Source organism: Zootoca vivipara, chromosome W, assembly GCF_963506605.1.
Source record: "Zootoca vivipara chromosome W, rZooViv1.1, whole genome shotgun sequence".
NCBI classification, from domain to species: domain Eukaryota; kingdom Metazoa; phylum Chordata; class Lepidosauria; order Squamata; family Lacertidae; genus Zootoca; species Zootoca vivipara.
Window position 1 is genome coordinate 3,611,248 of NC_083293.1, and position 27,771 is coordinate 3,639,018.

General features: G+C 44.8%; 2 protein-coding genes across 2 annotated transcripts in view; both read right to left on the bottom strand.

The window, feature by feature from the left end:
• Positions 1-3,337: 3,337 nt before the first annotated feature.
• The window catches only part of LOC118083807 (phosphorylase b kinase regulatory subunit alpha, skeletal muscle isoform), a 50,585-nt gene continuing 26,151 nt past the window's right edge, over positions 3,338-27,771 (bottom strand). The window contains exons 14-29 of the mRNA XM_060270095.1: positions 26,280-26,531; positions 25,622-25,701; positions 24,645-24,821; positions 24,483-24,565; positions 21,784-21,920; positions 15,056-15,212; positions 13,920-13,999; positions 12,274-12,352; positions 11,474-11,603; positions 9,091-9,123; positions 8,578-8,582; positions 7,548-7,635; positions 7,253-7,458; positions 6,352-6,405; positions 5,339-5,539; positions 3,338-3,941 (exon numbers count right to left, since the gene is read on the bottom strand). Coding sequence (XP_060126078.1) covers positions 3,768-3,941; positions 5,339-5,539; positions 6,352-6,405; positions 7,253-7,458; positions 7,548-7,635; positions 8,578-8,582; positions 9,091-9,123; positions 11,474-11,603; positions 12,274-12,352; positions 13,920-13,999; positions 15,056-15,212; positions 21,784-21,920; positions 24,483-24,565; positions 24,645-24,821; positions 25,622-25,701; positions 26,280-26,531 — 1,936 coding nt within the window. The 3' untranslated portion in view covers positions 3,338-3,767. The remainder of the gene's footprint in view (positions 3,942-5,338; positions 5,540-6,351; positions 6,406-7,252; positions 7,459-7,547; positions 7,636-8,577; positions 8,583-9,090; positions 9,124-11,473; positions 11,604-12,273; positions 12,353-13,919; positions 14,000-15,055; positions 15,213-21,783; positions 21,921-24,482; positions 24,566-24,644; positions 24,822-25,621; positions 25,702-26,279; positions 26,532-27,771) is intronic.
• On the bottom strand, positions 17,190-18,959 carry LOC132591438 (glycogen synthase kinase-3 beta-like). The gene has a single exon (XM_060270025.1). The coding sequence runs from the start codon at positions 18,878-18,880 to the stop codon at positions 17,492-17,494; it is 1,389 nt and encodes a 462-aa protein (XP_060126008.1). The 5' UTR covers positions 18,881-18,959; the 3' UTR covers positions 17,190-17,491.

Here is a 27,771-nt window from a genome sequence, read left to right on the forward strand (position 1 = left end):
TGTTTAGGGAAGCTTTTAATGTTTGATGGATTTCTGTATTTTAATATTTTGTTGGAAGCTGCCCAGAGTGACTGGGGGATCCCGGCCAGATGGGCGGGTTATAAATAATATATTATTATTATTATTATTATTATTATTATTATTATTATTATTATTATACAAATCACATTTCTCTCCCCCCCAAAAAAAATACACATACGGTACTTTGTTTCCTATTTATTTTTTTTCATTTTTGAAGCGAAAAAGTTTGTAAATATGTGTAGATGAAAGATGCAAATAAGTATAAATTAGCTATAATATAATAAATTAGCTATAGCTAATTTAGAGATACATTATGATATATTATACATATGATATATAAGAATATGTTGTTGTTGTTTACTCGTTTAGTCGTGTCCGACTCTTCGTGACCCCATGGACCAGAGCACGCCAGGCACTCCTGTCTTCCACTGCCTCCCGCAGTTTGGTCAAACTCATGTTCGTAGCTTCGAGTACACTGTCCAACCATCTCGTCCTCTGTCGTCCCCTTCTCTTAGTGCCCTCCATCTTTCCCAACATCAGGGTCTTTTCCAGGGATTCTTCTCTTCTCATGAGGTGGCCAAAGTATTGGAGCCTCAGCTTCAGAATCTGTCCTTCCAGTAAGCACACAGGGCTGATTTCCTTCAGAATGGATAGAATCATAAGGCATCATTTCCAGGCCTTTGACCATTTTGGCTGCCCTCCTCTGGACACGTTCCAGCTTGTCAGTATCCTTCTTGTCAGTATCCACAGTACTCCAGGTGAGGTCTGACCAGAACAGAATACAGTGGTACTATTACTTCCCTAGATCTAGATGCTATACTCCTATTGATGCAGCCCAGAATTGCATTGGCTTTTTAGGTTTTTAGGTTTGGCTTTTTAGGTTTGATCTTCTTGCAGTCCATGGGACTCTCAAGAGTCTCCTCCAGCACCATAATTCAAAAGCATTAATTCTTCGGCGATCAGCCTTCTTTCTGGTCCAGCTCTCACTTCCATACATCACTACTGGGAAAACCATAGCTTTAACTATACGGACCATTGTCGGCAAGGTGATGTCTCTGCTTTTTAAGATGCTGTCTAGGTTTGTCATTGCTTTTCTCTCAAGAAGCAGGCGTCTTTTGATTTCGTGACTGCTGTCACCATCTGCAGTGATCAAGGAGCCCAAGAAAGTAAAATCTCTCACTGCCTGATATGATTTGAAATAGAGGTAGAGCTGGGTATCATCCGCATACTGATGAACACCCAGCCCAAACCCCCTGATGATCTCTCCCAGCGGCTGCATGTAGATGTTAAAAAGCATGGGGGAGAGGACAGAACCCTGAGGCACCCCACAAGTGAGAGCCCAGGGGTCTGAACACTCATCCCCCATCACCACTTTCTGAACACGGCCCAGGAGGAAGGAGCGGAACCACTGTATGACAGTGCCCCCAGCTCCCAGCCCCTCTAGACGGTCCAGAAGGATGTTATGGTCGATGGTGTCAAAAGCCGCTGAGAGAGCCAGCAGAACTAGGAAACAGCTCTCACCTTTGTCCCTAACCTGTCGGAAATCATCAACCAGCGCAACTAAGGCAGGTTCAGTCCCGTGATGAGGCCTGAATCCCGACTGGAAGGGATCCAAATGGAAGGGATCAAAACTTCTTCCAGGCGTGCCTGGAGTTGTTCAGCAACCACTCGCTCAATCACCTTGCCCAAGAATGGAAGATTTGAGACTGGGCGATACGGGCCGCATCTAAAGATGGTTTTTTAAGAAGCGGTTTAATAACCGCCTCTTTCAGCGGGTCTGGGAAGGCTCCCTCACAGAGAGAAGCATTCACCAACCCACGAAGCCCATCGCCCAGCGCTTCCCGGCTAGCTTTTATAAGCCAGGATGGGCAAGGATCAAGGAGACAGGTGGCTGGTTTCACTCGTCCAAGCAGCCTGTCCACATCCTCGGAGGTAACAGATTGAAACTGATGTATGAGAAATTTGTACGAGAAATTTTGGGCAATAAAATAAGCGTCTATGATTAAAATTATAAAGAAATGAATAAACTTTCCAACGAAGAGGCTGGGAAGAAGATTCAAACTCGGATATGTGGACAGGAAATGCGACACATTTAGTAGCATTTCATGGCAGGATTTCATTCCCCCAAATTGTTTCAAAAGCAAAATCATTTCAAATCGAAAAACAAAATTAAGGCATTTTATTGGATACTTTTTATCGCACAAATGGTTTCAAAACCAAAATCATTTCAAATTGGAAAATGAAATTAAGGCATTTTATTGGAGACTTTTAATCACCAAAATTGTTTAAAAACATTTTCAATCCGGAAAACAAAATTAAGGCATTTTATTGGGAGACTTTTGATCGCCAAAACCTTCAAAAACAAAATAATTTCAAATTGGAAAATGGAATTAAGGCATTTAATTGGAGACTTTCATTCTCCAAAATCACCATTTCAAACGTAAAAAGGGCATTTTATAGAAGTCATCAAAATCATTTCAAAACCAGAAGGAATATATTGTACTTGATGCTTTCTATCACCTTCCTTGGCGCATGGTATTTTTGATTTTTAAAATTAAATCATAGTTCTACTTAAATTTAATAATTACTTAAATAATTATTATGTTTCAGAATTATTAAAATGATTAAATACTTTTAATAATTAAAGGACTGATGTAATTTTAAAAAATTAAAAACCCATGCCTTCATTGAAATTATTAAATAATCTTTAAATTTGAAAACTATATAAATTATTACATAATTTTTAAAATTAACAATCATCGAAATGATTAAATCGTTTTAAAGTTTATCAGTGAAATGATCAAATAATTTGTACATTTGCCATCGAAATGATTAAATCATTTTAAAATTTTTAAATGATTGAAATGATTAAATACTTTTAATAATTAAAGGACTGATGTAATTAAAAAAAATCAAAAACCCATGCCTTTATTGAAATTATTAAATAATCTTTAAATTTGAAAACTATAGAAATTATTACATAATTTTTAAAATTAACAATCATCGAAATGATTAAATCATGTTAAAGTTTATCACTGAAATGATCAAATAATTTGTACATTTACCATCGAAATGATTAAATAATTTTAAAATTTTAAAATGATTGAAATGATTAAATACTTTTAATAATTAAAGGACTGATGTAATTAAAAAAAATCAAAAACCCATGCCTTTATTGAAATTATTAAATAATCTTTAAATTTGAAAACTATAGAAATTATTACATAATTTTTAAAATTAACAATCATTGAAATGATTAAATCATTTTAAAGTTTATCACTGAAATGATCAAATAATTTGTACATTCATCATCGAAATGATTAAATGATTTTAAAATTTTAAAAGGATTGAAATGATTTAAAATGATAGTTCAATTTAAAAATGATTAAATGATTTTTAAAATTAACATTCATCGAAATGATTAAATCATTTTAAAGTTTATCACTGAAATGATTAAATAATTTGTACATTTACCATCAAAATGATTAAATGATTTTTAAATTTTAAAATGATTGAAATGATTAAAATGATAGTTCAGTTTAAAAATGATTAAATGATTTTTAAATTCATCAATTAAAACCATACTATTCAAGCCTTACAACACCACACAGCCTTGAAAAAATCTTCCCTCCTGGAATAAAAAGCTCCCTTCAATTGTTTTGGGAAACCTAATTTGCATACAATTTGCATAATTTGCAAGGCAAAGGCAGGGTAGAGAGACTATTGAGAGATTTGTTCGTTCTTGGCTACTGCATGCTGCAACCAGCTTCAGGGAGGAACTCCTGCAGGTAAGTGACAGCCGCTTTGGACAGGTACGTCATGGTGCCGAAGCGCCCGCTGGGGGCGCTGTCGTAGAGCAAGGTGCAGATGCCCGTGGCAGGGTCCCTCTCCAGCATGGCGTCATCGGCACCCAGGGCTTTCTGTATTTGGGGCGGAAAAGGAAAGCGGAGACAAGAGTCAGGGACAGAGAGCGGAAATTGCTGGGTGATCGATCAATAAATCACACCAAACAGGTGCAGAAAATAAAGACAATCGGCCAAAAATACGGGCGAGACGTCACCGCTCGGTGCCGTGATCCCACTTCTAACACCCAGGGCCGGTGCTAGTTTTTTTTTGCGCCCTAGGCGATATCACCTTCTGCGCCCCCCCCCCCCCAATTTCCCAGAGTTGTTGACCTTTTTTAGAAAAAATAAAAGTGGAATAAAAATTATTTTTTAAAAAGGGAAGCAACGTCAGTGTATAATAGAAAACCCAGATTTATCCAAAAGGACACCCCCGCGGCCTCTGGAGAGGCTCCGTTTGGACCTGCCGTGGCTTGGCTTCTCCCTTCCAAGGTGACGCTTATGTCTGGCCCCGGCGGCAGCAGAGAAGAGCCAGCCCGGGCCAGAGGCAGTGCCGGGCCAAAAGTTGGTCCTGGGCTGTAGACTGCTCCTGTCCGGGGAGGCTCGGCGTGCCACCTCAAGAGGAACTGGGGGTGCCCCTTCGCTTGGTCAGAAAAGGGACCTCGTTCTGCCCACTAGGCGGGCTGGCTGGCCGGCTGGCGGGATTGACTGACTGACCTGGGTGGGCACGAGAAGCGGCAGCGGCAGAAGGGCAAGCGGCAGAAGGGCGAGCGGGGCCCGCCAGCCAGCATGATCAGCAGGGTCTTGCAGAGAGCAGAGAGCGGGAGGAGGCAGCCCCGCCCCCAGGCTCAAGCTCCCAGAGATCCCCGCGCGCCTCCGGAGCTTCGCGCAGGGAGCGGCAGCCTGGGGCCGCCTCCACTGAACAGCTGAGAGGCGCGACGAGGCGGCCCCAAGCTCGCGCTCCGGGCACGAAGCTCCGGAGGCGCGCAGGGGGAGCATGAGCCTGGGGCCACCTCGCTGCGCCTCTCAGTTGAGGTGGCCTCAGCCTCCCACTCCCCACGCAAAGCTCCGCAGGCGCGCTGGGAGCGTGAGCCTGGGGGCGGGGCTGCCTCCTCCCGCTCTCTGCTCCGCTGCAAGACCCTGCTGATCATGCTGGCTGGTGGGCCCCGCTCGCCCTTCTGCCGCTGCCGCTTCTCTGCCGCTGTCACTCCCCGCGCACCTCCGGAACTTCTCGCCAGGAGCGCGAGCCTGGGGCCGCCTCGCCCACCTTTCAGCTGTTCAGAGGAGGCAACCCCAGGCCCGGACTCCCCGCGCGCCTCCGGATAGCGGCCTGAGGCAGCACTGGCGGGCGGCCTGGCCAGCGCCCCCTCCATTTTGGCGCCCTACGCCGTGGCCTAGTTCACCTTAATGGAAGCGCCAGCCCTGCTAACACCTGGGAAACACCGACTGCCCCACCCAAGGGTGTCTGCCCTCACCTGCTCCTGGCAGAACGCTTCGTCCGCCAACTTGACGATGTCGTCGATGCTGACCAGCCTCCCAGAGCCGGCAAAGTCAACCTCAGCCAACAGGGTCAACACCCATATGGTTTCTACGCAGAGCTGCCGGTATTCTGGCTGCGGGATCTTGTTCAGCGCCGACTCGACACCGACGGCAAACTTTATCTCGCCCGGCGTCATCTGCCGGAAACGGAAAAGGGGCATTAGGATTTGAACCCAGGTCCAGCGGGAATCGGTAAAGAAGCCAGGGGAGGCTCTCCTTTCTCTCGCTCTTTTCATCTCTCTGTTTTGATCCCTCTTTTTTTAATCTCTCTTTCAATCCCTCTATCTCTCCATGTCTCCTTTCTCTTTCAATTTTGCTCTCTCTCTCCATCTTTCTCACACTCTCTTTCGCTCTCTCTCTCTCTCTGCGGGATTTGTCATCTTTCCGCAGGGCCTGCAAGACAGAGCTGTTCCGCCTGGCCTTTGGGTTGGACTTAGCCTGACCCCTGTGTTTTCCTCCCTCATGGCCTGGATTTATGGACTACTTGAAATGAGGCTGCATTTTAAATTTTAATACTGTATTTTAATCTGTATTATAATTAATTGTTTTTATGTTTTATTGTGGTTTTGTTGGTGTGAGCCGCCCTGAGCCCGGTTTTTGACCGGGGAGGGCGGGGTATAAATAAAATATTATTATTATTATTATTATTACATCAACATCTGTCTCCCTCTTTCTTTCTTTCTTTCTTTCTTTCTTTCTCACTCTCTTTCAACCTCTCTCAATCTCTACATCTTCCTTCCTTTCTCTCTCTCTCTCTCTCTCTCTCTCTCTCTCTCTCTCTCTCTCTCTCTCTTTCAATCTTTCCATCTATGTCTCCGTATTTCCCTCTTTCTCTCCCCCTCTCTCTTTATCTCTCTTTCAATTTCTCCACCTCTCCTTGCCTTCATCTTTCTCTCATTATTATTATTAGTATTATTATGTGCTGGTAGGGAAACCAAGTCACCATTACCTCTTGAGTGGTGGAAGACGGGAGGACAAAGCCGCCAATGGACAGACCGTGGCACTGGGAAGAAAAGATGAGTGGAAATGGAGTCACCCTCTCGACAGATTTGCACCCATGACCTGCTCCGGAGTCACACTCAGATTTGTGCTCACTCCAGATTCAGACTTAAAGAGACTGGCGCACGCACCAGATTCAACCTCACACACTTCAGATCTGAATTCAGGAGATCCGCATTCACTCCAGATTCGGCATAACACACTTTGGATTCATACTCAGATCTGTGCCTGATCCAGAGTTACGCTCAGTCAGATTTACACACACACCATAGCTGCCAAGTACCCCGTTTTCCCCGGGAAACCCCCGTTTCTACTTACCTTTTCCTGGTGGTCCCCTGTATCACTTCGTCTCCCGTTTTCTCCGTTATTTTTCTCCTGCCGGCGGCCATTTTTTTCCTTTCCGATTTGCCCTTCTATGGGCACCAAAATTGGCTGCCGCTGGCTTCAAAAGTCGCATCTACGCATGTCCGGAAGTGCATAGACACGGCTTCCGGTGTCGGCGGAGGCCATTTTTTGTGCCCGTAGATGGGCGGAGCGACACCGGAAGTTGTGTCGACGCACTTCCTGACATGCGTACACGCGACTTTCGAAGCCGGCGGCGGCCATTTTTGGTGCCCATAGAAGGGCAAAGCGACACCGGAAGTTACGTCGACGCAACCTCCGGTGTCACACGGCTGCCGGTCCCGGATTCTGCAGTCCGGGACTTGGAAGGTAAGACACACACCAGATTCAACCTCGCACACTTCGGATCCAAACCCAGGAGAATCGCATTCACTTCAGATTCAGCCTCGTAAAACTCAGATCCGGGAGATTTGTTCCTGCTCCGGAGTCACACCAGGTCTGGCGCTCACCTTCTGCAAGACCTTCCACACCTTTGGGTAGAAGCCCACCGGCACCCGGTTGAGGGCGCCGTCAAGACGCTGACGCCACCCGCCTTGTCGCGTTTCTTTGGTGGGGCGCCAATCGCCCCCCTGCTGGATTTTGGTCCAGAGCTCTGTTTTGGTGGCGCCGGCCATTTCGCGGATGGAGACGCCCGGCGCAGCATCGGCCGTCCGCACTGCAGGGAGAAAGCGGGGTTCTCAGTGCCAGGTTGGGGCACAAGGGATCCCCCCCAGAGGAATTGAGTCTGACCCTGCGAGGACTGACCGCTGCGCTGGACGCCAAATTCCTTTCCGCTCAGGATGTGGTGCAGGAGGCTTTTGACGTCGGACGGGCTGAGGTTTTTTTTTATTATCTTTATTAAACTTTATTACAAAATACAACATTTATCACAGAATAAAATACACTTCACAATAAAAAATGATTATAACAAATATTACATTTGACTGTCTTCATTTCTCTGAAATAGAAATATCTGTTTTCAATTTCCTCCTTCTTTGTACCTTTAATTTCCTCATATTTTTTTGCCAAATTATGATAATTAAATAATTTTTCTTGCCATTCTTCTTTTGTCGGAACGTGAACATCCTTCCAATTTTTTGCTATTAAAAGTCTCGCAGCTGTAACTGCGTAACTTAGACAACAGCTATCTCTGGGGTTAACCTCTTTCGGCACCATTCCTAATAAGAACAATTTGGGGCACTTCTTGATCGGGTATCTCAATATTTTCTTTAGTTCATTATATATTAACTCCCAAAACCTCTTTATGGGTTTACAGTGCCACCACATATGAATGTGGGTACCTACTGCCTCGTTACATCTCCAGCAGATGTTGGTTGCTCCTGGGTAAATTTTTGCCAGTTTCGCAGGTGTTAAATACCACCTGTTCTGCATCTTCATAATGTTCTCCTTTATATCATAACATGGTGTAAATTCAAGGCCTCTCGTCCACAATTTTTCCCATTCACTCATTGTTATAGGTTTCCCTAGGTCTTGGGACCATTTTATCATATAATCTTTTGTTAATTCCTCCTCCGTTTTCCACTTCAATATAATTTGGTAATTTTTTTATGAATTTATCCTTATTAATCAATAAGGTCTCCTCTAATTTAGATATTCCATTCTCAAAGCCAATTTGTTTATCAATTTGTAACCTTTGGTTCACTTGAAAATACTGCAACCAGGAGGTGAAATGTCCTTTTACTTCCGCATATTCCTTTAGGTGCCAAGTTCCTTCTTTATTTTCTATTAACTGTCTATATGTAGGCCACTTTGTTTCCATATTTTTTCTTCTTACTGCCACTGCCTCGAGGGGAGAGATCCACCAGGGCGTCTTCGGCTCAAAGTATCTTTTATATTTTTGCCATACAAGATATAGCGATTTCCTGATAACATTGAGCCGAAAACTACTCCTTTTTTCAATTTTCTCCCTCATCAGGTAGTGATGCCACCCAGAGGCTATTCCCAACCCCTCTAAATCCAGTAGGTCGGTGTCTTTCAGTGTGATCCAATCTTTCAGCCACCATAGTGCCGCTGCATCATGGTATGCTTCCAGATCGGGCATTCCATATCCTCCCCTATGAGTGCTATCTATCATAATTTTATATCTGATTCTTGGTCTTTTTCCGTTCCAAATGAACTTGGCTAGATCTCTTTTCCAGTCTTTAAATATATCCTCTTTGCCCAGTATTGGCAAGTTTTGAAACAAATGAATCATCCTAGGGATTACACACATTTTCACTAATGAGATTCTTCCCAGAAGGGATAGTTTCAATTTATCCCAGGTTGCAAGATTTGTCTTAATTTGGGCTGAGGTTCAACAAGGTCTGCGTGGCTTCGTCAGCTGGGAAATAGCGAGGGAGAGGTGGGGAAGGAAGAAGGAAGGGAAGAGGGAAAGGAAGGCAGAAGAAGCAGAGAATATAATAAAATAAGAGCAAGATAAGGGGACTAATGCTTAGAATAACCTTGTAAGGATGAGAAGTTTATGACGATTGTGATGGTTAGATAGACTCAAAGGCTGGATTTATATTAAATTATTATCTGACAGGAGGATAAGATGTATTATGAACTACTGTGCCGAAAGGGGCGGAAGCTTTATGTTTTGAGATGTACTTTTTTCTATATGGACATTAGAATCATAGAATCATAGAGTTGGAAGAGACCACAAGGGCCATCCAGTCCAACCCCCTGCCAAGCAGGAAACACCATCAAAGCATTCTTGACATATGGCTGTCAAGCCTCTGCTTAAATACCTCCAAAGAAGGAGACTCCACCACACTCCTTGGCAGCAAATCCCACTGTCGAACAGCTCTTACTGTCAGGAAGTTCTTCCTAATGTTGAGGTGGAAACTTCTTTCTTGAAGTTTGAATCCATTGCTCCGTGTCCGCTTCTCTGGAGCAGCAGAAAACAACCTTTCTCCCTCCTCTATATGACATCCTTTCATATATTTGAACATGGCTATCATATCACCCCTTAACCTTCTCTTCTCCAGGCTAAACATACCCAGCTCCCTAAGCCGTTCCTCATAAGGCATCGTTTCCAGGCCTTTGACCATTTTGGTTGCCCTCTTCTGGACACGTTCCAGCTTGTCAGTATCCTTCTTGAACTGTGGTGCCCAGAACTGGACACAGTACTCCAGGTGAGGTCTGGTACTATTACTTCCCTTGATCTATGCTATACTCCTATTGCTGCAGCCCAGAATTGCATTGGCTTTTTGAGCTGCTGCATCACACTGTTGACTCATGTGAAGTTTGTGGTCTACCAAGACTCCTAGATCCTTCTCACATGTACTGCTCTCAAGCCAGGTGTCACTCATCCTGTATTTGTGTCTTTCTCTCCCCCCCCCCCCAGGTGTAGTACCTTACATTTCTCCCAGTTGAAATTCATCTTGTTTGCTTTGGCCCAGTTGTCTAATCTGTTCAGGTCATTTTGAAGTGTGTTCCTGTCCTCTGGGGTATTAGCCACCCCTTCCAATTTGGTGTCATCTGCAAACTTGCTCAGGATGCCCTCAAGCCCATCATCCAAGTCATTGATAAAGATGTTGAATAAGACTGGGCCCAAGACAGAACCCTGTGGCACCCGACTAGTCACTTCTCTCCAGGATGAAGAGGAGCCATTGATGAGCACCCTTTGGGTTCGGTCAGTCAGCCAGTTACAAATCCACTGAATAGTAGCATTGTCTAGCCCGCATTTTATCAGCTTCTTTACAAGAATATCATGGGGCACCTTGTCAAAGGCCTTGCTGAAATCAAGATGGGCTACATCCATTAATTTATTTTTATTTGAATTTCTTTTTTTCTTTTCCTTCTCCCTCTTTTTTTCTTTTCTTATCTATTCTATTTTTTCTTCTCTACACCTTTCTTCTCCTTTTTTCGTTTTTCCTTTCCTCTTTTCCTTTCTTCTTTTTTTTTTGGTTTTGCAAATCTGATTTATGATTCTTCAAAGTTAAACAATGGAATATGTAAAAAGTGTAAACGAATGTAGCTGGACTGATTTGAAGATGCTTGGTATTGTTTTAAAGAAATTTTGAAATAAATTTTAAAAAAATTAAAAGAAAAGAAAAGAAGAGCAAGCAAAGAAAGAAGAGAAAGGAATAAGAGAAAGAAGGAAGACAAAGAAAGAGATGAAGCAGAGAAAAAAAAGAGAAAGAAAGAAAGGAGGAAGCAACAATAAAACGCAGAGAAAGGTAGAAAGAAGAGAAGAAAGAAGATTGAAGAGAAAGGAAGAAGGAAGAGAAAGAAAGGACAGTAGAGAATGAAAGAAGAGAAGAATATATAAAAAGCAGAGAAAGGAATAAAGGAGAAAGCAGAGAAAGGAAGGAAGAAGGTAAAGGGGAAGGAAGGAAGGAAGGAAGGAAGGAAGGAAGGAAGGAAGGAAGGAAGGAAGGAAGGAAGGAAAAACAAAGTAGAGAGGAAGAAGAGAAAGCAGAAAGAAGGAACGAATATAAAGAAGAGAAAGAAAGAAAAAAAGAAAAAAGGAAGCAGAGGGAGGAAGAAAAGAAAAAAAAACAAGCAAGCAGAGAAGGACAGAAAGAAAGTAGGAAGGAGGAAGAAAAGAAAAAGCAAGCAAGCAAGCAAAAAAGACAATGCTATATACCTGCTATTATATGGGTAAAATACCGTATTCCTCCTATTATATGGGACAATTCCCTATTTTATGGAACTGGTGGCTTTGCGACCAGGCGCCTCCCTACCTGAACATGACAGTGACTGCGCCAGCTCAGTCGCCATCACTTGGATGATGAGCCCAATGCGGAGGCGGAACATTTCGGCAAAGAGGGCCGGCTGCGTCCGGATGTACATGGCCAGGTAGACCATAATTTCCTGGAACCAGAAGAGAGGGACAAACTACAACTCCCGGAGGACTATGGTTCCCGGGGAGCAAATCTCTGGGGAATGAACTACGACACCCGAAAAATATGGTACCCAGGGAGTAAATCTCTGGGGAACAAACCACTGTTCCCGGCATAGCTGCCAAGTACCCCGTTTTCCCCGGGAAACCCCCATTTTTACTTACCTTTTCCCGGTGGTCCCCCGTATCACTTCGTCTCCCGTTTTTCTCCGTTATTTTCTCCTGCCGGCGGCCATTTTTTCCCCTTTCCGATTTGCCCTTCTATGGTCACCAAACCTGCCGCTGCCAGCTTCAAAAGTCGCATCTACGCATGTCCGGAAGTGCACAGACGCGGCTTCCGGTGTCGGCGGCGGCCATTTTTGGTGCCCATAGATGGGCGGAGCGACACCGGAAGTTGTGTTGACGCACTTCCTGACATGCGTACAAGCGACTTTCGAAGCCGCCGGCGGCCATTTTTGGTGCCAATCGAAGGGCAAAGCGACACCGGAAATTACGTCGACGCAACTTTCGGTGTCACACGGCTGCTGGTCCCGGATTCTGCAGTCCGGAACTTGGAAGGTAAGGTTCCCGGGAAAGCCAGGTGCCTAGAGTTCCCAGAAAACAGGGCCCCCGCTGCTGTTCTTCTCATCACCCGGCGCTCACCTGGGTTAGGATGCAGACGCTAAGGTTCCCCTCGCTGGCGTCCTCGATCAGACGTGTGAGCTCCTCATAGGGAAGGGGGCTGGCAGGGAAAAACAGCCGAGTTGGGAAGCCGATAATAATCTAGTCTGACCCCGAGGAAGGCGAGAATGTCTCACCCGATGTGAAAATCGAGCCCAGGACTCTGGGATCGAGAGTCCCCTGCTCTGCCAACTGTTTTGTACTTTTGCGCAACATTCCGATGACAAATTTAAGAAGGATAATAATTTAAATTTAAATAATTTAGATTTACGGAAATTAAGAATGATTAAAAAAGTGACACTACTAAGTCAAAAAATTTAAGCTGACGTTTCAGGTCAATCTGAATTTGAATTTATGGAAATGAAGAATAATTTAAAAAAATAAATGATAAATTTTAAGTTGACATCTAAATTAAATCTGATTTTAAATTGGCGAATCTAAATACCGGTAATTCAATTTAATTTAAATTATTTAAATTTACGGAAACTAAAAATATTTAAATTTTAAAAACGAGACATTATTGCAAGTCAAAAAATTTAAGCTTACATTTAATTTAAATCTGAAATTGAATTTAAATATTTAATACCTAACCACTTTAATTTGAAAATTTAAATGTAGAATTTAAATTAAAGTTAAACATACATGTAAACATAAATAAACATAATAAATAATAAATAATTATTATTAATGTTTGATTTCTGTATTTCAATGTTTTGCTGGAAGCCGCCCAGAGTGGCTGGGGGAACCCGGCCAGATGGGCGGGGTATAAATAATAAATAATAAATTATTACTATTATTATTATAACATTTAATAATAATCATTTAAATTTGAAAAATGTTAAGCAATTTGAATTTAGATTGTACAGTGGTGCCTCGACGTACGCATTTAAAAATTCATAAGTCGAAAAACGCCATTGGAAGTGCGATTTCTCATAGGAATGCATTGGAAACGGAAAACCCCTATCTAAAACCGCCGCGTTTTTTCCCCAGGAGTTGAGGCCATTACCCCCATTCGTAAGTCGAAAAATTCGGTTGTCGAGTTGTTCGTAAGTCGAGGCACCACTGTACTTAAATTTAGAAATTCTATCACTCATTTAAGTTTAAAAATAATAATTTAAATTTTAAAACAAAGTTTTCATTAAATTTAAATTAATTGAAATGAAAAAGAAAAATTGACACTAAATTGTAATTTAAAATTGACAATAAATTATAATTTAAAATTAACATCAAATTTAAAAATTCAATCAGTCATAACAATAAATTCATACCTTTAGTATTCTACCTGTCGCGACCCGCTTTCGGTTGGCCTGTACCAGCAAATTTAAAGCTTTAAATTAAATTGAATTAAATTAAGTCTCTGAAAAGAGAGACGGCTTTTGTAAGACGGGAATGCAAGAAAACCAAATTAATGAATTGACTGATTGATTGAACCTAGGAAATTAAAACTGGGCCCGTCCTCCAGCTCCCAGTAAGGATACGAAGGCCAACGAGCCCCTTCTGCGAGAGACGTGGATTTGACCCCTTCCAGAGGTCCAGCTGCCCACCATTTTGCCCCAATAGTCTCCCCGGTTAGGATTGCCCCCCTGATTGCCTCCCTGGTCAGGATCGTAGCGACTCCAAAAACTCACGCCGAGATGGTCTGCTCACGAGGCTCTGGGGGGAGACCCACGGTGAGGTGCTTCTGGTGCGACAGGAGGTTGGTACAGGCCTGGGGAAAGAAAAGGGGACCCCGGCGGTCATCTAGATTGACCCCTTCATTTTTATTTTTATTTTTAAAAAGACTTTATTCCAGCTCATCAAAGTACAGTCGTACCTCGGTTTACGACCCGCTCGGTTTGCGACCTTTTCGGGTTACAAACCGCGATCCAGAACGGATCGTGTTCGTAACCTGAGGTACTACTGTAATACAAATAATACAAATGATACAAAATAATAATACAAAAAACAAAACAAAATACAAATGATAAAACTTAAAAAATGACTTCCTACCGTTCGTACATCGCTTCCCTTCTCTTACATTCTTCTAGTCTTGCTTTACCTTAGCTACCAAATTATAAATTTCTTCTTATCTCAAATTCTTTAATTCCCTACTCTTTTCTCAATTTAAGCAAATCACCAAATTAATCTTGAAATTTCCTTTGATCAAATACTCCTCCACAAATTTCCATTCCATTATATATTTTTCTTTAGGTATATTTCTGATTCATTTTGGCCAAATTCATGAATTCTACTAATTTCTCCTGCCATTCAAAAATCGTCAGTGTTTTCTCCCCCTTCCAGTTTTTAGCTATGAGCAGTCTAGCCGCTGCGCTAGCGTATAACAGTATGTTTCTTTTAATTTCAGGAATACTTTCGGGAACAATACTTAGTAGAAACAGCTCCGGCTTCTTTTCAAACGTCATTGTTAACATCTTTTTTTAATTTTTCGTATACCGCATTCCAAAATCCCGACTTGACATTTCCAGCATTTATTCGAACCCTTTTCATACATTTTAGCGTTTCTAACTGGAGTCAGATGCCACCTATAAACTAATTTTAATATGTTTTCTTTAATACCGGTGCAAGCTGTGAATCTTAGTCCTTCTTTCCATAGTCTCTCCCATTGGTCACTATATATGGGTCTTCCTATATCCTGGGCCCACCTTGTCATTGTATTTTTAATGACTTCGTAGATTGACCCCTTCAAACTCTTCCCAAAAGGAGGCTGCCCAGAACCCTATTTTTCCTTCAAATTTTCAATCTTTTTTTTCCAAAATATCCCAACCTCGTCCAAAGCTTCTGCCTTCTTCCTCAGGACGCCAGAAATGTAGCGGATCAGGCCCCACTGCCGAGTGGCGCCGGCTTTCGAATACAGCTCCGCGAGGAGGTCGCCCAAGGTAGCTCCTGCCTTGCCGTAGAGCTCCGTCTCCCAATCAGGACCCCTGAAAGGAAGTGTCCGAGTCGGAAGGGGACCCTGGAGGGTCATCCAGTCCAACCCCATCTGAAAAGCCAATCGTGGCAGAGGAAAGGCAATCGAGTGGGATGAAGGGCAATAAAAATAAAATAAAATAAAATGAAGAAGGAAGGAAGAATCATAGAATCATGGAGTTGGAAGAGACCACAAGGGCCATCCAGTCCAACCCCACCTTAAAAGCCAATCGTGGCAGAGGAAAGGCAATCAAGTGGGATGAAGGGCAATAAAAATAAAATAAAATAAAATGAAGAAGGAAGGAAGGAAGAATCATAGAATCATAGAATAATAGAGTTGGAAGAGACCCCAAGGGCCATCCAGTCCAACCCCCTGCCGAGCAGGAAACACCATCAAAGCATTCTTGACATATGGCTGTCAAGCCTCTGCTTAAAGACCTCCAAAGAAGGAGACTCCACCACACTTCTTGGCAGCAAATTCCACTGCCGAGCAGCTCTTACTGTCAGGAAGTTTTTCCTAATGTTTAGGTGGAAGCTTCTTTCTTGTAGTTTGAATCCATTGCTCTGTGTCCGCTTCTCTGGAGCAGCAGAAAACAATTTCTCTCCCTCCTCTATATGACATCCTTTGATATATTTGAACATGGCTATCATATCACCCCTTAATCTTCTCTTCTCCAGGCTAAACATACCCAGCTCCCTAAGCCATTCCTCATAAGGCATTGTTTCCAGGCCTTTGACCATTTTGGTTGCCCTCCTCTGGACACGTTCCAGCTTGTCAGTATCCTCCTTGAACTGTGGTGCCCAGAACTGGACACAGTACTCCAGGTGAGGTCTGACCAGAGCAGAATACAGTGGTACTATTACTTCCCTTGATCTAGATGCTATACTCCTATTGATGCAGCCCAGAATTGCATTGGCTTTTTTAGCTGCTGCATCACACTGCTGACTCATGTCAAGTTTGTGGTCTACCAGGACTCCTAGATCCTTTTCACATGTACTGCTCTCAAGTCAGGTGTCTCCCATCCTGTATTTGTGCCTTTCATATTTTTTTTTGCCCAAGTGTAGTACTTTACATTTCTCCTTGTTAAAATTCATCTTGTTTGCTTTGGCCCATGGCAGAGGAAAGTATAATCTATTTACAGGGAGAATGGTGAAAGGAAGCCACTGAGGGAGAGGGGTGGGGAAGAAGAGATGTATTTACAGCAGGAGAGGGAAAGGGCATGGAATTAAAACTTGTCTTCTCCTTCCCTCTCCTCCCACCCGCTTTGAGAGAGCATCCCCCCTCATCCACCCACATCATTGATTTGCGGTGCTGGGGAGCAGATGCAAGCTCTGCTGTAAATTTATCCACCTGCCTGGGGAAGGAACAGCTTCCAACGCCAGCCTGTACTGAGGGCAAGGGGAGAGGATTTCCCACAAGAAATCCTGGTGCCATGACGTAGGGGAGGGTTGGAAGAGGAAGGTGTGGTTGGCTGTGCCCCCCTCACAGTCCAAGGCAAGGGGGATAGGAGTTTCTTGTTCCCATTAAGAGATTGTGGTGGAGGCACAGCCAGCAAAATGATGAGGGGAGGGAGGCCTTTCAGGGAAAAGGAATGGTCCTAATTCCCCACCTGAAAGTGACAAGTTGAATTTTATTGGGGTTAATAAGAAAACCAAAGGGGAAAAAGACTGACCCGCTTAAAAATACAGCATCCGTGCTTCAGAGGCAGACAGGTCTCAGGTGGGAGAGGGACACCCAGTGAGGGACCAGACCGGTGGGAGAGGCCCACAGGGTCGGAGTTCGGAGAGCGTGGGTGACATGAGACTGGAAATAAAACATTTTTTGTATCCCTCGGGGATGTTAAAAACGAGCAAGTTAAAATCGAACTGGGCCATCCTTGGGAAAAATGGGAGGGGAGGAGAGAAATGGGGGTGGGGTGGGATGGCAGCTCTTGGGTCTCTCCCCCTCCCCAGAGGCACCAACCTTGACTGCTTTTGAAAAAGGGAGCCCTTAAGCCATGGTATTTTTTTCTGCCCTCTCCCCGTGCCGAGGCATCATGGGACAACATGGGAGGGAACCGCAAAGTGATTCAGGGAGACAGGGAATTCCGCCCCCTCCCCCTTCCCATCCAAGTGGCCGTCTCATCTCCGATTGGCCTCCCCACTGGCCAACGGGAGGCAAGCTCCACATGATCCCCCAGGCCACACCGTTGCTTCCCCCCCCCCACCGTTCACAGTTCAGAGAAGTCCATGTGGGTGGCCTGGAGGGTAGGGGGTAAGTGGAGGGGACCTGCCCCCCCGGCCCAGCAGCCCCTCAGGATGTGTTGGCGATGGGTCCTGCTCCGTCTCCGGGTGTAACCTGGCTCCTGTCGGTTCCCATTCTCCCCTCACTGTGCGAAGATGTGGAGCCAGGCACACTTCCCACCGAGCTGGCCTGGGATCGAATGTGTGGTGGAATGAGGTTTGTGTTCAACCCTGGCTGGATGGATAGCTCCACAGGACTGAAGTTGAAGAGGGGGGGCAGGTCGCGGCCGTTGGGCAGCCGAGCATTGGGCTCACGCAGCTCGTCGAAGAAGCTGTTGGCGCAAGCCTCCAGTGGGGAGAGGCGGGTGGCGGGCGTGTACTCCAGCAGCCGGCTGCACAGCGAGATGGCCTCCAGCGGCGTGCGAGGCTTGAACACCTTTATCCAGGGGTGTGCTTTAATCTGGGGGAACTTAAACTCCGTATAGTTGGGATTCATTTCTCGGATCTGTTCTCGCGTTGGTGTCCCCAACACCTTGATGATCTCCACCAGCTGGTCCACTCCACTGTCCCCAGGAAATATAGGCTGCCCCAGAAGCAGCTCTGCCAGCACGCAGCCAGCAGACCAGATATCTATGTTTGAGGTGTAGTCTGTGGCTCCAAAGATGAGCTCAGGAGCACGATAGTAGCGGGAACAGATGTAGGAAACGTTGGGTTCTCCTCGCACCAGCTGCTTTGCACTGCCAAAATCACAAAGCTTCAGTACTGCTGTGTCGGGGTCCACCAGTAGGTTCTGGGGTTTGATGTCCCGATGACACACGCCTTGAGAATGGATGTAAGCAAGACTGCGGAACAGCTGGTACATGTACACCTTTACATAGATGACAGGGATGGTCTGTTTGGCTTTGGTGAAGTGTCGGGCCACGCGATAGACCGTCTCGGGCACGAAGTCCAGGACTAAATTAAGATAAACTTCATCCTTCTTCTCCCCACTCGAGTAGAAGAAATACCGCAGGCGAACAATGTTGCAGTGATCCAACTTCCTCATGATCTGCAGCTCTCGGTTCTTGAAGCGTTTATCTTGCAGCACCTTCTTGATAGCAACCAGCTCTCCGGAATCTGCTAGTCGGGCCTGGTAGACGACCCCAAATGACCCATTGCCGATGACCTTGATATCAGAATACGAAACTTCTTGGGGGCGGTCGGGGCCCTGACCTGGCGTGGCCACCACGGTGGTCACCTTGCCGCTATCTCGGCCCAGCTTGAGCCCCGGGAAGGAGCCGACTGCCGTGCTGGACCCGCCTCCCCCCGGGCCAGGCCCGGCAGCCCCCCCGGGCTTCGCCCCCGGCGCTGCCCCCGAGGTCGGGCCTGGCGCGGTGGACGCTGTGGCGGGAGCCCCGCCTGACGGGTCTGCGAAGGAGCTCGTCCGGGGCCGGGAAGAGCCGGCGCTGCCGCTACTCATGGTGAGGCCGGGACCGGGGAAAAGGGAAGGGGGGCCGCGCTGGCTGGCTGGCTCCGTCTGAGGCAGCTCGGGAGCCGGCCCAGCCCGGCCCTGTCGCGGGAACCAACTCCCAAGATCTTTGGAAGATCTACTTTGAAATGAAAAATGCTTTTAAGAATATGCTCCTAGAAAAAAAATTCATGTCTGCACAAGCCAAATGGTCCAAAATTGTGGCTGCACTAGAAATTAAAGATTCTAAAACCTTCTGGTCACTTCTCTCAATAAAAACTACTACTGATTTCCCCAATATAAGGGATGAAGCTTGGGTTACGTATTTTAGCTCTGTTTTTTATGATCCTCAAGCTTTTACAAAGAAGAATTTTAAGTCTCCTGCGGCAAGAACCATACAATTTCAAATTACTGAAGAGGAGATGAAAAGGATAATTCTTTCGTTTAAACAGGGAAAATCCCCGGGTATGGACGGCATCTCAATAGACTTGCTGAGACTAAATGTGGAATGGTGGGCCATTAATCTTGTCCCGCTTTTTAACTCTATTTATCATTCAGGCCTTGTACCAAAATCGTGGAATAACTCAATAGTGGTGCCGATCTTTAAAAAAGGCGATAGGAACTGTCAAGAGAACTATAGACCTATTAGTTTGTTACCATGCATAAGCAAAATCTATGCTAAATCCCTGCTTATTAAACTGGAACAATGGATGCTAACCAAAGGTCTGCCTGGTAAGGAACAAGCTGGTTTTAAGGCAGGCTCCTCAACACTTGATCAATGTTTAGTGTTAAGTCATCTTGTAGATAAATATGCCATAAAAAACAAGCGAAGACTCTTTGTGGCATTTGTAGATTTAAAAAGCGCTTTCGATTCAGTCGATCGTAACAAACTGTGGACCAAACTGGAGCACCTTGGTATAGATCCACATCTACTGACACTGATACAAAATTTGCACTCTAATAACCAAATATATGTTAAAGTTACAAAAGATGGTAGACTTGCAGGTCCAATCTTCAACAATCGAGGAGTTAGGCAAGGCTGTGTCCTGGCACCCACTCTATTCAATCTATTCTTATCTGATTTACCATTATTTCTTCAAAATGTAACCTCTCATATTCCTTATTTAAACAATATCCCACTTTTTTTATTATTATATGCAGATGATGCAGCAATTATCTCACTTTCTTCTTTGGGTATTAAAAAATTACTTAAGAGCTTTTCAAACTTCTGCTCCCTTAATAATTTAAAAATCAACTATGACAAGACCAAAATTATGCAGTTTACAAAAAGAGGGAACCCAAAAAACTATATAATCAATGGACATCTAATACAGGAAGTGAAGCATTTTAATTATCTGGGGATTGTATTTAAAAATAATATGAACTGGAACACACACATCTGTGCGGCAATAGCTAAGGTTAAAGGGACAGCCCACCATATCAAATCTTATTTCTTTTCTCCTGAAGGAAACAGATACATTCCAGCAGTACTGCAAGTAATTGACATGAAACTTTGTGCCCAACTTTTATATGGCACCCCACTGTGGACGTCAGGTGACCTTAAGATGCTGGATAAATTCCATGCATCCCTTCTGAGGTCATTACTAGGACTCGCAAGTTCTGTAAAATATGAAACAATATGCTGCGAGCTGGGAATATTGTCTTTATCAGCAAGAGCATGGCTGAGGACCATGAAATATTGGATCTTCCTGCATTACAGAGCCCTATCCCCTAACTCTCTCCTGTATGATCTTTTAAGTGATAATATAATTTACAATCTATCATTGATTTGTAGGAGAAAATTGAATTCGATAGGGCTTAACTTAGTTGACTTTGAAAATTCTGATCCCAAAGACATCTGGGAAATTATTAGGAAGACTCTTATAGGAAAAAGTGTTCTCTCCATGCTTGAGGTTGCAAAGCACAGCACCTGTTCTCCTCTCCATTTAAATCTCCCTCTGTGCAGAGATTTTCAAAAGGGATACATGACAAATTTGAAAAACCACGAACTGTGTAGGCTGTTTATGCTGGCCAGATTTAATATGTTCCCCTCGATGATGGTGAGAGGAAGATATTTGGGTCTCCCAGAATCAGAGCGTCTCTGCAAATGTAGTAAACAGGAACCTGATACTTTGGAGCATATTTTCTTTTCCTGTGAATTTGGAACTCATGCCAGAAGACAACTATTAGAGGCCTTGCAACTCAATTGGCTGATTTCCAAACTACCAACCGTTCAGGTCCTACTATCGGACAGGGATGATCAAATTACTACAGCCGTAGCTGAATTTTTGAGTGCTGTCCATGCAGAAAGGCTGGGCCATTACAAAGAGAGTTAGTGCTCCTTAATTGGTAGGTGGTGTGGCAGTGTTTGGTGTAGTATTTATATATATCTATACTCTTCCTGGAGTTAAGGAACTGACTGGGATAAGCCTTGCTCAACTGAGTCTGTATTTTATATAATCTGTATATAAATTTTATGTGATAATGTGTGGTTTGATATGCCTAATAAAGGATATTTGAACAGGCAGAGGAAAGGCAATCGAGTGGGATTAAGGGCAATAGAAATAAAATAAAATAAAATAAAATGAAGAAGGAAGGAAGAATAATAGAATCCTAGAGTTGGAAGAGACCACAAGGGCCATCCAGTCCAACCCCCTGCCAAGCAGGAAACACCATCAAAGCATTCTTGACAGATGGCTGTCAAGCCTCTGCTTAAAGACCTCCAAAGAAGGAGACTCCACCACACTCCTTGGCAGCAAATTCCACTGCCGAACAGCTCTTACTGTCAAGAGAGAAGGGATCCCATGCCCGTGCTCTTAAATCTCAGGGAAAGGACCTTGGGGTCATCCAGTCTAACTAACCCCCCCCCCCAGCAACACAGGGCGATACGCATTCGCTGAGGCCCAAAGTCCTACTTGAGGCTGTACAAAATGGAGAGGCAGTTGGCTTGATCCTGCAGGGTGGCACACACCCGAAGCTGATCCACCAACAATTGGCAGTCCACGTTCCCATCGGCATCTTTCAGGAGGTCCGCCTCGGTGGGAAGAAATGCCTGGGGGCAGAGAGTGAGGCCGATTGAGCGGGTAGGCACCCCAAAGGTCATCCAGCAAAACCCACTGTGAACCCGGGTCCAGCGCGAAACGGTAAAGAAGCCAGGGGAGGCTCTCCTCTCTCTCGCTCTTTTCATCTCTCTGTTTTCATTCCTCTTTTTTATCTCTCTTTCAATCCCTCTATCTCTCCATGTCTCCTTTCTCTTTTCAATTTTTCTTTCTCTCTCCATCTTTCTTCCTCTCTTTTATATTATTATTATCATTACTATCAAACCTTTATTAGGCATTTTACAAATAGAACTGCAAGAAAAAGAATCACATGCAAAAGTATTTAGAATGCATACAAAGAGGCAACAGTAAACTGCATATACTAATTGTATGTATATTGTTCAGTTTCTGTTAATTGGTTCTCATGGGAAACTTACTCTTGGCAGAAAGCCAAGGTCTGCCTGACCTGGAAACTACTCTCTGATTGGTTAACGACCAGCACTGAACTCTGTTATCTAGGAATGCTAGCACAGTTGTTTCTTGTTGGGTGTTAGGAGTAGGAGTGCTGCGTATGGTTGGAGAGAGAGAGAGAGAGAGAGAGAGAGAGGATTTATTTTGCTTTGCTTTGTATGCAGAAACTCTGCTGCTTTTATTTTCTTTTAATAAATCCTGTAAATAGTTATTCTGCGTCTAGCCGACTAGTCATTTCCACCTCAACTAGCTTATGCGCTGTGCAGGAAAACTCTGCTACGTTTGGGCTAAAGCCACTAGAGCTATGCCTGACACTTCAAAATTCTAAGATATATATCCTATATAATAATATGCAAGTGTCTCTGTGTCCAGTCCCTGTGTCCGCGCTACTGCGCATGTGCCGCACGGACACAGGGATTGGACACAGAGACAATATCTCAGTCGCACGCCCAGGACACTCTCATGCGGTGCCGGAGGCTGTTCTAGCGGGCCGCTCCCAGCGCCGACCTCCACAGGCGCCTAGAGGATCCCCACCCCTCCCGCCCCCGCCGCCCCAGCTTCGGCCCCGCGACAGCCATGGGCGCCCCCGGAGCCACCTTCGTCACCAGCCTCCGGAGGCGGCGACGGTAACAGCAGCAGCGGGAGCAGCCCGGCCCGAGCGTGCCTCACCTTCCCTGGCCTCTGCCCGTCCTGAGCAGCGATGGAGGAGCCTTACCTTCCAAGTCCCGGACTGCAGAATCCGGGACCGGCAGCCGTGTGACACTGGAAGTTGCGTCGACGTAACTTCGGGTGTAGTTTTGCCCTTCTATGGGCACCAAAAATGGCCACCGCCGGCTTTGAAAGTCGCTTCTACGCATGTCAGGAAGTGCGTCAACGCAACTTCCGGTGTCGCTCTGCCCATCTATGGGCACAAAAAATGGCGGACGCCAACACCGGAAATCGCATCTATGCACTTCCGGACATGCGTAGATGCGACTTTCGAAACCGGCGGTGGCCATTTTTGTGCCCATAGAAGGGCAAATCGGAAAGGAAAAAATGGCCGCTGGCAGGAGAAAATAACGGAGAAAAACGGGAGACGAAGTGATACGGGGGACCACCGGGAAAAGGTAAGTAAAAATGGGGGTTTCCCGGGGAAAACGGGGTACTTGGCAGCTATGGGAGGAGCCAGTGAGAGGAGCGGCGAGGGCGAGGCCTTCCCTCCCTCTCTGTGCTCGGCCGTGGGGCAGGACAGGAGAGCGAGTTTGTTTACTTGCGTTCCCGGTGCGCCCCGCGGCCGAGCGCAGAAAGAGAGAGAGGGGGAAGGCCGCGGCCCTGCTGCTCCTCTCACATATCTTCTATCGCCCGTTTTCTAAACGGGCTGAATGACACTAGTATATAAATAAAATCTGAGATTTCTTCCTATTATACTACTACTCTTTTATATCTCTTTCGCTCTATCTCTCTCTACATCAACATCTGTCTCCCTCTTTCTTTCTTTCTTTCTTTCTTTCTTTCTTTCTCACTCTCTCAATCTCTACAATTGGCAGTCCACGTTCCCATCGGCATCTTTCAGGAGGTCCGCCTGGGTGGGAAGAGATGCCTGGGGGCAGAGAGGGAGGCCGATTGAGCGGGTAGGCACCCCAAAGGTCATCCAGAACCCACTGGGAGGGGTCGCAAAATGGAACAGAAAACGCCCTCCCTCTTACGTGGCTTTAAAAAAACCTCCCCTCTGGCTTGGCGTTGAGAAATGGGAGTTTGGCATTGTGAGGGGGAAGCCTTGCTCTCGATGGGCCTCAAGAAACGGGAGCTTCGGGCAGGAGGGGAAAGCCCTCTCTCTTACATGGCTTAAAAGCATATTGAGATAAGAATCCAATGTCTTTGTTCATCCCAGGTGGCTCCATGCTTTTAAGCTTGGTAATGAGTTCCATTTCAGCAACTTCTCTTTCCAGTCTGTTCCTGAAATTTTTCCTGAAATCCCACCTGGGATGAACAAAGACATTGGAGAGAAGAAAGGGTTTTTACCTTCTCTCCGGCATGGCTTTGAGAAATTAGTGTTTCCTGCAGAAAAGCCCTCCCTCTTGCATGGCTTTCCCTGCCCCCAAACCCAATCGGAACTGGCGGCTCACCTTGCTGCCTGGCGGCGACCCCAGAAGGTGAACTGACTGGCGCGGCTCCTGGAAGAGGCCCGAAGGGATGTACATGTCGACGTCTGCAAGGAGAAGGCGGAATGGTTGGGCCGGAACCCAGAGGTCATCCAGCCTGACCCACTTCCGGGCAGCCACACTTACTCTCCACGCGGAGCTCCTTTGCCTTCGACCGCAGAGACACCAGGTCCTGGGTGGTGCGCACCGCGGCCCGGAAGCGGTGTAGGCCAGCTTTCTGAGCCACGGGCGGGAGGTGGGCCTTGGGAGCCGCCCGGTGGAGGAGATGGTCCAGGTATTGGGCCACCTCGTCGCAGAGGTCCGCTGGAAAAGAGAGAAGGGCGACGTTTCTCTGGGGAAAAGAGGGGGAAATCCTACCATCCCTTCTGACATTTCTCCGATGGGATCTGGTATGCCTTTAAGGCAGTGTCTCTGTAGCCCAGAAGGTCCGGAATTGAACCCTTTGCCAAAAATGGGGATGTCCCATTCCATCCCCTCTGACGCTGATCCCACAGAAAATAGGGACATCCTATTCCATCCCCTCCGGCTTTTCTTCAATGACATGGGACAGCACTCTGACTGGGATGCGTTTAAGGCCGCAATCAGAACGATAACGTTCGGATCCAGTTTACACGAGCGATTGCCAAGAGGGATGTCCGTAGGCATAGCTGCCAAGTCTCCCGTTTTCCCCAGGAAATCCCCGTTTCCCAGCTGTTCCTAGCTGAAAAAACGGATTTTTTTGTTTTCCCCTGGTTTATTCTGGCGCAGCGGCCATTTTGGAACTGGGCGGAGGATGCTCAGAAGCGACTTTTGATGCTGCTCTGCCCAGTTCCAAAATGGCTGCAGTGCGACTTCTGGCGTGGCGGCCATTTTGGAACTGGGCAAAGCAGCATCCAAAGTCACTTCTGAGCATGCTCCGCCCAGTTCCAAAATGGTGGCAGCGCTACTTCTGGTCTGCTATTTCCGGCCCGGTCCCTTATTTCTCTGACAGCAACTTGGCAGGTATGGTCTGGAGGGTAGATTCCGGGTTCGCGACAGCAATTCCCTCCAACCGTTCTGGGTTTGAATAACAAGCCAGGATGGCTTCAACAAAGCTGCGGAAGATGGACACTTGGAGGGCTTACCGTCCGGCCCAGCATCCATGAAACTCAGGTGGGTGTGGCACGAGGTGGTGAGGAAGTCCAACAGGCGACCAGTCTGGATCCTGCAAGGATCAGAGAATCATATTTGACCCCCAAGGGATCCCTCCGAAATCGAGCATTCTGGTTGACCCTCGGGGTCCCATCCCATCCAGCCATTCAAAGAATGAAATCCTGGCAAAAGCTTCCCGTTGATGAATCAACCCAGAGCTAGATTATTCTGTTGGGCTGATGATGATAATAATAATAATAATGATTAATAATAATAATAATAGTAATAATAATAAGAATATAGAAGAGGGTGAAAGGTTGTTTTCTGCTGCTCCAGAGAAGCGGACACGGAGCAATGGATTCAAACTACAAGAAAGAAGATTCCACCTAAACATTAGGAAGAACTTCCTGACAGTAAGAGCTGTTCGACAGTGGAATTTGCTGCCAAGGAGTGTGGTGGAGTCTCCTTCTTTGGAGGTCTTTAAGCAGAGGCTTGACAGCCATATGTCAAGAATGCTTTGATGGTGTTTCCTGCTTGGCAGGGGGTTGGACTGGATGGCCCTTGTGGTCTCTTCCAACTCTATGATTCTAATTTAATTACTTTTATTCCTCCCATTTGATAGCATTAAACAACGATTTCTGCAATCCTCACCTCGCACCTCCAAAATAGCCATCCTGCAATTTCCGCAGCATGGCCAAAACGGCCGGGTGGATGCTGTCACCGCTGTCGTCTTGCCAGGCGGAAGAAAGGAACGAGAAGGGAAGAAAGGAAGGGAGAAAAAAATTAGGATGGGAAAAGGCAACCATCAGTATAGAAGAGAAAAGAACAAGATCGAAATAAGCAGTGTAAAAGGGTGGCCATGGAAATTCAAGCCAAATCAATCCGTGAAATTTAATGGAATTTCTGGAAAAATAACAATTATTTTTTTAAGGAAGTCAAGAGGTGTTTCCTGCTCGGCAGGGGGTTGGACTGGATGGCCCTTGTGGTCTCATCCAACTCTACGATTCTCTGATTCTAGGTTGAGAGAAAGTTGAAGGAAAGCTGGAGTGAATTTGTTAAAATTCATGACATTTAATATATTTCTGAAATTGAAATGTTTTTAAAAAGTGAGGTCAAAAGGTTAAGAGAAATGCGAGTTGATTTGTTAACATTTCTGAAATAAAAATTCAAGACAAACTGTTAGGGGAAAAGCGGACTAAAGTTGAATTTGTAAAAAATTATAACATTTAATAAATTCCTGAAATTGAAATTTCAAAAAAAATGGAAGTCAAAAGATTAAAGGAAAGATGCGTTGATTTGTTAACATTTCTGAAATAAAAATTCAAGGTAAAGTGTTAGGGGGAAAGCGGACTAAAGTTGAATTTGTTAAAATTTATAACATTTAATAAATTCCTAAAATTGAAATTTCAAAAAAAATGGAAGTCAAAAGATTAAAGAAAGATGCGTTGATTTTGTTAAAATTTCTGAAATATAATACGAATTACAAGTGAAACTCAGAAAATTAGAGTAATGCAACTTTTTATTATTTTTATTATTATTTTAATTTTTACAAATGCTTTCTTTTGGAAATTCCACAGTAATAAAACAAATAGTTACAATAATACAAAAATAAGCAAAAATAAACATTGCTATTACATTTCATGAATTACATTCCATTTATAATCGACCGCCTAATGGCAAATAATTACAATTACAACAAATAAAGGCTTGCCATATCTTGCTTTGCATGTATTGCATCTATCTCATATATTGGTTTCACCTTTTACATTGCGTTACTGAAATAAATGCGCTTTTCGACGATATTCTAATTTCCCGAGCTTTACCTGTACAGTACAGTCAAGCCGTTAAGGGAAATACGTATCAAAGTCGAAGTGAATTTCTTAAAACTTATGACTTTTAATCAAGATCCAATTTGAGGTGTGAAGGGCAATATGTATGAAAATGGAAATGAATTTCTTAAAAAGTCTGACATTTAATAAAAATCCAACTTAAGCTGTTAAGGGGAATATGTATGAAAGTTGAAGCAAAATTGTTGAAATTCCTGACATTTAATAAAGATTCAGTTCGAGCTGAACTGACAAGTTGTTAAAAATTGTTAAAAGGGAAATCCGTACGAAAGTTGATTTGTTCAAATTCAGGCAAT